Source organism: Phalacrocorax carbo, chromosome 21 (genome assembly GCF_963921805.1).
Source record: "Phalacrocorax carbo chromosome 21, bPhaCar2.1, whole genome shotgun sequence".
NCBI classification, from domain to species: Eukaryota; Metazoa; Chordata; class Aves; order Suliformes; family Phalacrocoracidae; genus Phalacrocorax; species Phalacrocorax carbo.
This window is the reverse complement of record NC_087533.1, coordinates 861,889-872,196: the sequence shown is the minus strand read 5'-3', so window position 1 is coordinate 872,196 and position 10,308 is coordinate 861,889. Positions and strand designations below refer to the sequence as shown.

General features: G+C 57.4%; 1 protein-coding gene across 1 annotated transcript; it reads right to left on the bottom strand.

Moving 5' to 3' along the window:
- Positions 1 to 897: 897 nt before the first annotated feature.
- On the bottom strand, positions 898 to 9,437 carry ESAM (endothelial cell adhesion molecule). Its single transcript, XM_064470797.1, has 7 exons — positions 9,329 to 9,437; positions 3,447 to 3,604; positions 2,539 to 2,752; positions 2,284 to 2,439; positions 2,035 to 2,157; positions 1,765 to 1,903; positions 898 to 1,382 (listed from the first exon to the last, which is right to left on the bottom strand). The coding sequence occupies exons 1-7, from the start codon at positions 9,372 to 9,374 to the stop codon at positions 1,031 to 1,033; spliced, it is 1,188 nt and encodes a 395-aa protein (XP_064326867.1). The 5' UTR covers positions 9,375 to 9,437; the 3' UTR covers positions 898 to 1,030.
- Positions 9,438 to 10,308: the final 871 nt, after the last annotated feature.

The following is a 10,308-nucleotide window of genomic DNA, read 5'->3' as shown; positions in this document are numbered from 1 at the left end:
CGCCCGCGTGACGCCACTGGCTTTCGTGACATCGTACCAGTTGTGTGACATCACCGCAGGGCGTGCAATGGCCAGCATGACATCACACCAGTGTGCGTGTTGTGGCGCGTGGGCAGGAGATAGCAGGTAACGCTCTGTGGCTGTGAGTTGGGTGGTGTGACATCACTGCTGGGCGTGTGACATCATACAGGAGTGTGTGACATCAGTGCTGGATGCGATTGCAGGTGTGGCATCATACAGGCACGCGTCACGTCCCTGCTGGCTGTGCGATGGCAGGTGTGACATCACGCGGCCGCGCATGATGTCACTGACGGACACGTGACAGCCACCATGACGTCACACAGGCACGAGTCGGACACTGCGAAGCTGCATGTTTGTTGTGACATCATACCACCCAACTCAAGGACCCGGCAGGGCGTGAAATCATGGTGGGTGACAACACACGCACGCTGTGAGGACACCCCCCCCCCCATGCGACGTGACATCACAGGGCCGCTCTGACGTCACCCGGACAGACGTGGGACCCGCAGCTCCCGAAATCCCCACAAACTCACCCAAACCCATGGCACTGGACAGCGCGGGCCGGCTTTTAATCAGAAAACCCCTAAAAAAAGTGCGTGTCACCCCTGCTCCGCCCCCACGGTCGCCCCCCCACCCCCACCCCCCCCGCTTATAATGCTCTTTTATGAAAATCCCACGTTTCAACTCATATATATATATAAAAAAAGGACATGCCCCCCCCTCTGGGCGGGGCTAGGGCTATTTTGGGGTGTTATATTTACAGGGAGACTTGCCCCCCACCCCAAACCCGGGGAGCCCCCCAAAACCCGGGGAGGCCCCCCCCCCAAACCTGGGAAACCTCCCACACCCATTAAACAGCGCCGTGACGAGTCCAGCTGCTCGAGGCATCTTTTAAAAAGAAAACCAACCCCAAAAAGGGAAAAAAAACACCCCAGAAAATGGGGAGGGGTGTGTGTGCGCTGGATACAGGCACCCCTTTTTTTCTTGGGGTGGTCGGAGGGGGGGTGTCTCACACCAAGGAGCCGGCTCGGCTCTGCGCCGGCACCATGACGGGGACGGCGCCCGCCCGTGCCAAGCTGGAGGGGGGCAACGACCCTGGGGGGGCGGCTGGATCCTGGCAGCACCGGGGGCCCCCGTTAATAGCGGGGGGTGAGAGGCTGGGTGTGCGTCCCCCTGCTCGCGGCGGGGGTCCCCGGTAGCTGCCGGTAGTGGTGAGGATGGAGGCGGTGTCGGAAGGGGGTCTGGCCCTGTACGGTTTCTCCCGGGTGCCGCCGATGGAGGACAAGGTGCTGGTTTTGGAGATGGTGTCCGAAGCGGGGCTCCTCGCCCACGACGGGGTTTTGGGGGCCACGGCGTCTTCCCTGCCGAGAGGGAACAGTGTCGGAGAGATCGGCACTGGGAAACCCCTGCCCGCCGCAAAGCAACGGGGCCCCCAAGGTTGTGCAGAGCTCCTGGGCCCCAAAACAGGGGGGCAAGAGGGAAAGGGGGGGGGAAACACAGGTGGAAAATGCCCTTGTTAACTCTGAAACCTAATGATGGCTGGCCAGAGAGGGAAACATCCTCCCCTGCTCCTCATAACTCTAAAACCTAATGATGGCTGGCCAGAGAGGGAAATCTCCTCCCCCGCTGTTAACTCTGAAACTAGTGATGGCTGGGCCAGAGGTGGAAAGTTTCTGCTCCCACCGTTAACCCTGAAACCGAGGGATGACAACTTGAACCTCCTCCACGGGAGGGGAGCCTCACTTGATCTCATTGGCTGCCTCCTCCTGGCTGTCACGTTTCTTCCTCCGGTAGCCAACGACCCGCTGGGCGAAGAAGATGACGATGGCGAGGGCACCCAGGGAGCCCAGCACGGCGCCAGCGATGACGGCTTTGGTGCTAGCTGCCGGAGAGAGACAGAGAGGTGGCGGGGTGGGGCGGGGCTCGCCTCCCCCCTTATTGCCACGGGGACCCCACGGGGACCTCACAGGGACCGCGTCCCCCCGCTCCCCGGCCCTGCGGACACGTACTCACTTGAGTGCACCTCCAGGACAATGCTGCACTCGGCCGAACCTGCTCGGTTTTCGGCTACGCAGACGTAGAGACCCGACATGTCCAGGGTGAGGTTGGTCAGTTTGAGGGTGCCCCTGGCCCGGTCTGAGGGCGAGAAATTTGGGTGCTGCCCCACGGCCGCCCTCCCGCACCCCCAAACTCCTTGCGCGGGGGAGAAGGGGGCAGAGTTAAGAGGGTATCGCCCTGCCTGGGCGTCGGGGAGCACCTTACCCTGGGCGGGGGGGAAGAAGACCTGCAGGGCGGGGGCTGTGCGGTGCCACTGGTACGCGGGCGGGGGCTTCCCCTTGGCGGAGGCGCAGCTCAGCGTCACGTTGGCTCCCACGACGGGGTTGCCGTGCAGCTGGCAGGAGGGGGCGGCCGGCGGCACTGCGGGCACCGCCGTGAACCCCGAGGGACGTCACGTTGCGGGGGGCAGGCGGGGGTGGGGGGGGGCAGAGGGAGGCGGGGTGAGCGGCGGAGCCTTACCCAGGACAGTGAGGTTGATGACACCGATGTTCTTGCCTGTGCTGGTGTCGTCGTCCACCACGTTAACGGTGCACATGTACTGGCCGGAGTCGCGCTCCCGCGTGGCGTTGATGAGCACTGAGATGTTGTGGGTGAGGACAGGGTACAGGAACCCCACGCGGGGCTTCAGCTCCGTCTCCTCCACCTTCACCACCCCGTCCAGGTAGGTCAGGATCTGCAGCAGGGGGAGGGGGGGAACGCCCGCTCGAGCACCTCTGGCTGGGACGGCAGGAGAGGGAACCCCTCCCCCCCAGCCCTGAGTTCCACATTTTGGGGAGCAGCGGTTGCTGTGTGAGTCCCTGCTCCAGCCTCACCTGCCCTGAGCTTCCACAGCACGGGAACCGTGGGCATCCCCCCGTCATGGGCACCATGATCACCCCCCCCATCGTGGGGATCCCCCCCATCATGGGCACCACAAGCAACTGTCCCACCATGAGCATCTCCCCACTATGGGCACCATGAGCATCCTCCTTCCAAGGGCATCCCCTATCTTGGGCATCTCCCCACCGTGGGCACCACAAGCAACTGCCCCACCAAGAGTATCTCCCCACCGTGGGTACCAGGAGCAGCTTCTCATCATTGGCACCAGGATCATTCCCCCATCGTGGGCATCTCCCCATGGTGGGCACCTCCCCTTCGTAGACATCTCCCAACAGTAGGCACCATGGGCGCCATCGTGGGCCCCACCCTACCGTGGGCACCCCAAGCACCTCCCCATCGCAGGCACCACAGGCGTGACCTCATTGTGGACACCTACGCGTCACCATAAGCATCCCTCCATCGCGGGCACCTCCCCACGGTGGGCCTCACGAGCATCCCCCCACCACGGCCACATCCCTCGCCTGCCACATCCCCTCCCCACCGCTCACCTGGAAGGGGTCAGCATCTTCCTTATCCAGCAGCCAGGTGACGTAGGGCTTCTTCTGGGAGCGGCTGGTGTACCAAGCCGGCAGCACCACTTGCTGTCCCTCCACGGAGAAGACCGAGCCCATCCCCACATGCACCTCTAGCATGGCTGAGGAGACACCTGCCCACAGCCAGAGAGGGAAGAAAACGGGATGTGACTCAATGCCAGGAGCCATTTTTCCACCAAAACCCACAGATTGTTTGAAAAACCTCCCCGTTCCCAAGGGAAAGGCCAACAATCGCGGGTTATCGCCCGGAGGTTGGGCCAGGAGGACGTTTCTCCTCCTTCCCCAACATGGGAAGGGCTTTCCGGCTGCTCCGGAGGATGCGAGACAATGCCATTCCCTCCCACCCCCATTTCCCCCCTGGCCCAGATGGGAATGATCCCCCCCCTCACAGGGGACTGCCTCCCCTCCCCATGGGCTCCAGGGGGCTTCAGCTGAGTATTGGGGTACCCCCCCCAACCCTAATGCTGCACCAGATCCTCCACCCCATGGGGTTGGTTTTTTGGGGGGGGCACCCATATGCACCCCACCTGCCCTCCAAAGCATCCCAGCATCCCCCCCTTTCTGCTGCCAGTGCTAAACGGGGGTAATTCACGGGTGGCCTTCCCTGAACCCCACATCCCACCCCAAATACCCCATCCCCGCGTCCCCTGCATCCCAGTATCCCCCAGAGCCCCACTGGGAGGAGGCACTGGGACACAAGCTGGTACCACGGACCAGGGAAGGATGCTCGGCTCTGACGGGGAAGATTATTCCCCGGCTTTGCCCGTAAGGCTCAGCCAGCAAATTAATCGGCTCAGGCGAGGCCGGGTTTGTGCCGGGGATATATTTTTTTCTCCCCGGGGGAACGGCACCGAGGCCCCGCGTCCCGGCGGCTCCGTCCTGGCATCCCACCCATCGATCCGTGTCCCCGGCCGGCCCCGCTCCTGCCAGCGCCCCAGGGATGCTCTGGATCGGGATGCGGGGTTGGGGCGGGGGGGAAGAGCGACGCTACCCTCGCCGCCACTTGGGATTTGGGGAAAAAAAACCAAGATCCCTGGGTTTGAAGGATTTAGGGAGCCTCTGACAGCGTCACCCTCTTCCCTATATCTTCAGAGGTTTTAATTTGATTTTTTTTTTCTCCAGGGTGGGAAGAGGAACTCAAGGCTCCGGGGGGAGTATTTTTAGCCTCCTCCCTGCATCCGTTCATCCCCCCCCCGGCAAGGCATTGGTGCGGTTTCCGGACGGAGCCTTCCAGCTCCGGGCAGGAAACTCTGCTCCAACCGATAAGTCTTCCCAAGAATGGGGAAGAGAGAAAAAAAACAAAAATTAAAAAAAATATAATAAACTCAAATTTCCCTTCTCTGGTGAAAGAGCGGGAGAAATTTCAGCCCTGGTCTGGTGCGTAAAAATAGCTGACCCGGGCTAAGAACATAAACCCTTAAGTCCCAGCGAGGGGGGACGGGGGGGCAGCGGGGAGCCCGTGGCGGGGGCGAAACCACTGCTGCTGGTGGTGTTAATTTATTATTGATAATTATGTTGCGATAGGGTGTAGAATAAAATACGTAGTAGGGAAAAAAATGGGCGTTATATTGTAATTCTGTGTGGTTATAAAGATAAATGTGTTAGATTTAGAGAGTATGTAAGAAAATGTAGGATAACTAATGATTACGTTGCCATTTCTGTAACAAAATAGATCATAAATAACGTATATTCTATAATAATTGTGTTTTTGTAAGAATGGTGGTAATAGTGGGGAGGTGAGAGTGATAATAGCGATCATCATAATGATAATATTATTAATAATAGTGATGATAGTGATAATAATAATGTTAATGTTAATAATAAACACATAATAATAATAATAATAAGTTCATTATGATGCAGATGGCATCATTAAATGACATCACAGCTCCTAAACCCTCCACACATCCTCAACAGCCAGGAAAAATCCAGGGGCTTTTTTACAGCCCCAGCTCTTCCAGCATTATAAATATAATTGTGTTAAATTTAGATAATATAGGAAAAAATATTGGATATCCAATAAGTATATTGTCATTTGTATAAGAAAATGGATAAGGTGTAATATATATGATATAATAATTATGAATATGATTATGTTTTTATAAGAATAAGGATAATAGTTAAAATAATTATAAGAGTGATTGTAATAATAATAGTAGTAATAATAGTAACAACAACAACAACAATAATAATAATAGTTCATTAATGATGCAGCCGGCATCATAAAATGACACAACAGCTCCTAACCCTCTGCGCACCCCCACGGTCAGAAAAAATCCAGGTTTTTCAGCCCGGCTCCTCTGCCAGCACCGTTTTTGGGGACAAAGAACGGGTGAGGGGTCACAGGGTGCTGCGGGGCCCTGGGGAAATCCAGGCTCCGGAGGGGGAAGAGCTGCTCTGGCACCGGCCAGGGGTTCCCAGCGCACCCCCGGGTGTGAAAACAGCCCCGGCCGTCTCAAGCACAGCAAACCCACCAGCACCCGCCGCCGGCCAGGCTCCCTGCGCGCTCGCCTAGGCATGTTAACTCTGAAACCTAATGATGGCTACTTTAATAGTGCTCTCTGGCCGCAGCTTTGCTCTATCATCCTTGAACTGTGGCGATGGGAGGTCGCGGCTCCATCGTCTCCCTCCCAGCAGGTCGGGGAGAGGCGGACGGGTCCGGATCTTGAGGTTGCTCGCACCCCAAATCCCCTTTTTCTTGCAGAATTCACCCAAAATTCCTCATCCCGGACAAATTTGACCCTAAAAAGGGCTGGGAGAGCTGGTGCTTGAGCCGAGGGCATGGGACCGAACCCTTTGGCATCAGCTCCGGCTTTAGCCACCTCGCCGCTTCAAATCCTCTAATGCTTTAACCAGATCGAAAAAATTAAGCCGCTCGCGGCGCTCATATGTATCGTGGCGGGGGGAACCTTGGGACCTCCCGGCTGCTGTTTGGGCTGAAAAACCTTGATTTTTTTCCAGCTGCCCCGAGCTAAGCACCTGCCCGGGTGTTTTCCCTCTGCTCCAGCCCATCTGCCGGGATTTTTTCCCTATGGAAAACAATACCTTTCAATTTACCTTTAAAAATAACTTTATTTTTTTTCCCCATGTTAAAAAAAACCCAAACCTTTAAATTTACCTTTAAAGCCACCTTTAAATTTACCTTTAAAAATACCTTTAGATTCTTCCCCCCAGAAAAAAATATCTTTACATTTTTTTCCTCATCAAAAAAAAAAAATGCCTTTAAACTTATCTTTAAAAATTTTCCCCATGGGAAAAAACCCCCAAACTTCACATTTATCTTTAAAACCACCTTTTAATTTTTTTCTCTGTGGGAAAAAAAACCACCTTTAAACTTACTTTAAAAATACCTTTAAAATTTCTCCCATGGAAAAAAATATCTTTAAATTTTTTCCCCATGGAAAAAAAAAACCAAAACCTTTAAAAATACCTTTAAATTTTAACCCCGGGGGAAAAAAACCCACTTCCAAATCCCCGTGCACCCTCAGCAACCACAATATTAAACCCCACAACCTGTACGAAACACCCCTCCTCATCTAAAATCGCATTATTTCACCCCAAAAAAGCTGCTTCTCGGCGCAAGGCTCAGCCTGAACCCCCCAAACCAGCCCCGCCCAACCCGATGAGCCATTAACCGCGCGGGGAATTAAAGGCTGGGGGGGGCTGGGGTTTGATGACCGACCCGGTGGGATTAAGGCGCCGGAGTCATGTGAAACCCGTCCCCAAATTAAATCCCGAAAGACGAGTTTGGGATTTAAAACACCCAGAGGGAATTTGGGCGGAAAAAAAAGACAGGAAAAAATCCGTAAAATCGTCGGAAAAAGGTCAAGGAGCATCTCGGCGCCGTGACGCAGCCACTGGCCGGGGGTTTTATTATTATTTTTGGGGGATTTTTTCTTTTTTTTCCTTTTCTTCCCTTAACTCTGACTATTTATAAATGGAGAGATAGGGGATGCCGGGCCGCGGGGCAGCGTCCATTGGGAAAAATCCCCGGCGGCTTTTCTCACGACCCCGGAGCGGGGGGAGCGCAGCGAGTGCCGTATCCTCCGGAGAGACCAAATTTGGGAAAAAAAAAATTAAATAAAATAATAATAATAGTAATACGTGACATCGCTATAGATAGAAATGGGCTCTAACTCCTGGTGGGGGAGGAGGCAGCAATGGGATGGGACAGGAATGGGGTCGGGATGGGATTGGGGATGGGATTGGGGTAGGACTGGGGATGGGGTGGGACTGGGATTTGGGTTGGGATGGGATTCAGGTAGGATTGGGGCTGGGATTGGGATCTGAGTGGGGATGGGGTGGGATTGGGCTGGGGACAGGGATGCCGAGCATCACCCTCCATTTTGCTTTTCCCCATCATGATCCCGTACGGACCCACAGGCTGGGGACGGGACGTCTGAAAGCAAACTTAATGGGAAAAACCCACCTATTTTTGGCTCCAAAAGCTGCTTTTTTGCCGCATTTCTGGGCTTTCGGTGCCTACAGCATCACGCCCCAGGTGTCAGACCTGACATTTTTGGGGGGATCCCTCACGACCCCGTGCAAATTTCCACTATCAGGATGCGGCGAAGGAGAATCCCGGTGGGATTTAAGGCTGAAGCGACCCCCTCGCCTCATCCCAACGCCCTTTGATTAACTTTTATCATCAGAGAAAAAAAAAAAAAATCCCAACCCAACCTTTAAGGAGCAAACCCGAGTGGCTCTGGGAGCGGGGACCCCCACCCCACGTCCCGCCGGGGAGGAAATGCTGCTGCCATTGTTTTTGGGGCCGTTTCCTTTCCCCAAAGGCCTCTCCTTCGCCGGGAACGCCAAGGGATGTTTCCCCTCGGAGCATCTGTGGCGTTTCCAAATTTCAAAACAACAACAAAAAAGAAATAGGGATGGAAATTTGAGGGAGGGAAGGAGAGAAAAACCCCGGAGACAGAGAGGGGTTGAGACCCATTGCCCCAAAACCAGCTCAGGTGGCCCTAAAGCACCAGTAAACAAGGGAGACGGCAGGTTTTTATCGGTAGGAAAAGAAAATAAATCGGGGTTTTTTTCGTCTTCTTTCTGCCTGATGCCACGTGGGGAGGGGAATTACCGGCTCCAACACATCAGGGTCCCTCCCTGCACAGCGGGGGGGGATGGTTTGGGGGTGCTGGAAGGTGCAGCTCTGAGGGGCAAAGTGGCTTTCCCCAGATTTTCCCCTCTCAGGGCACCCCAAAGAGGGGACGGGGATGGATTGGGCCCTCCAGCACCCACCTGCCCACTGCGGGGGGGGGGGATTGGGGGTACAGGGTGGGGCCAGTGGGTGCTGTGACCCCCCTAGTATGCCTGAGTCCTACCCAGTGCCCCCCAAAATCTCCCCAGGGTCCTGCCTGGTGGTTCCCAGCTCCCGTACGTCTTGCCGGACCCCCCCCCCCGGTACCGCCGGGTCCTGCCTGGTGCCCCCCAAAAGCTCCCAAAGGTCCTGCCTGGTGGTCCCCAACTCCGGTACATCTTGCTGGACCCCCCCCCCGCGCCCCGGTACCGCCGGGTCCTGCCCGGTGCCCCCCAAAAGCTCCCCACGTCCCGCCCGCTGTCCCCGCGCGGTTCTCCAGCGTCTCTCCTGGTGCCCCCCGGCACCGCCGGGGTCCTGCCCGGTGACCCCCCACCCCGGCACCGCCGGGGTCCTGCCCGGTGACCCCCCACCCCGGCACCGCCGGCTCCTACCCGGTGCCCCCCGCGTCTCCCCTGCGCCCTCCCCGCTTCCCCTCTCCGGTCCTCCCCGCCTTGCCCGGTGTCCCCCCGGTCCCCCCGCCCCGGACCCCCCCCCGGTGCCCCCCCCCACCCCGGTGTCACCCCCCCGGGCTCACCCAGCAGCGCAGCCAGCGCCAGCGCGGTCCGCGGGAGCGCGCCCATGGCCGGAGCCGCCGCCGCAGCAGGTGCCGGGGCCGCGCCTGGGAGGGGGGGGGGGACACAGCGGGGGGGGGGGGGGGCCGGGGGGGGAACGGGAGGGGCCCCCCCGCCCCGCAGGTGGGGGCGGGGCCTTCGAGGGGGCGGGGTCTGGGGAAGGGGAGGGGCCTCTTCCCACCCCATGTTGGGGTGTCCCAGCCCCGGGCAGTGACCCCCCAGCGTGGGGGGGGGGGGGGGGGGGGGGGGCGGGTCCAAACCAGTCTCCCCCAGCCGTGAGCACCAGCCACACACCGACACTTTTGCCATGATTTATTAATTAATATTAACCCTAACAATTAATTATAGTGGGGGGGTGTGTGGAATGTGGCACTGCAATGTCACCCTCCCCGGGCGGGGGCACACAGGGACCCCCAAACCCTCCCCAGGCATAGCTGTGGAGGGGCACAGAGCACCTCCTCCAGCATCCCTCCCCCTTGGATAAACACATTAAGCCTAAAAAATAAATGTAAAAAGAACACACACAGACCCCCACGGCCCCCCCCCCAAAAAAAAGGCCCTTTTTTTGCCCCTCTGGGCGAAACGCCCTGATTTTAGGGAGTCCCGGGCTGAATCCATGGCGGCTCGGCCGAGGTCATCGCCGTCCGCCACCCCTCAAAGCACGGAGATGAGTCGGAGCGCTCAGGAACACGGGCGCAGAATTTGCTCTGCAGTTTAAGATAAACAGAGTCCTCTAACTGTAATTTGCCTTAGAACCGCAGCGGCGAGGGCGAGGGGCTTGCACAGCGCCCACCAACGTGCGAAGGCTGGAGAGGAACCCGGAACGACGAAGGAACCCCCCGGCGCGCACAAGAGGTAAGAGGAAGGGAAAGGGGAGCAGCACGAGGTCGGCGCGGGACCGGGCAGAGCCGACACTGCGAGTGAAGTCTACGAAAGGTGGCAA

What these genes read in the sequence shown, in the direction of transcription:
- ESAM (XM_064470797.1), bottom strand. Translation starts at nt 9,374, where the DNA reads ATGGGCGCGCTCCCGCGGACCGCGCTGGCGCTGGCTGCGCTGCTGG. An exon ending in GGCGCTGGCTGCGCTGCTGG is followed by an intron (nt 3,605 to 9,328) that starts GTGAGCCCGGGG and finishes GGCTGTGGGCAG; the next exon opens with GTGTCTCCTCAGCCATGCTA. An exon ending in CTTCTTCCCCCCCGCCCAGG is followed by an intron (nt 2,158 to 2,283) that starts GTAAGGTGCTCC and finishes TCTCGCCCTCAG; the next exon opens with ACCGGGCCAGGGGCACCCTC.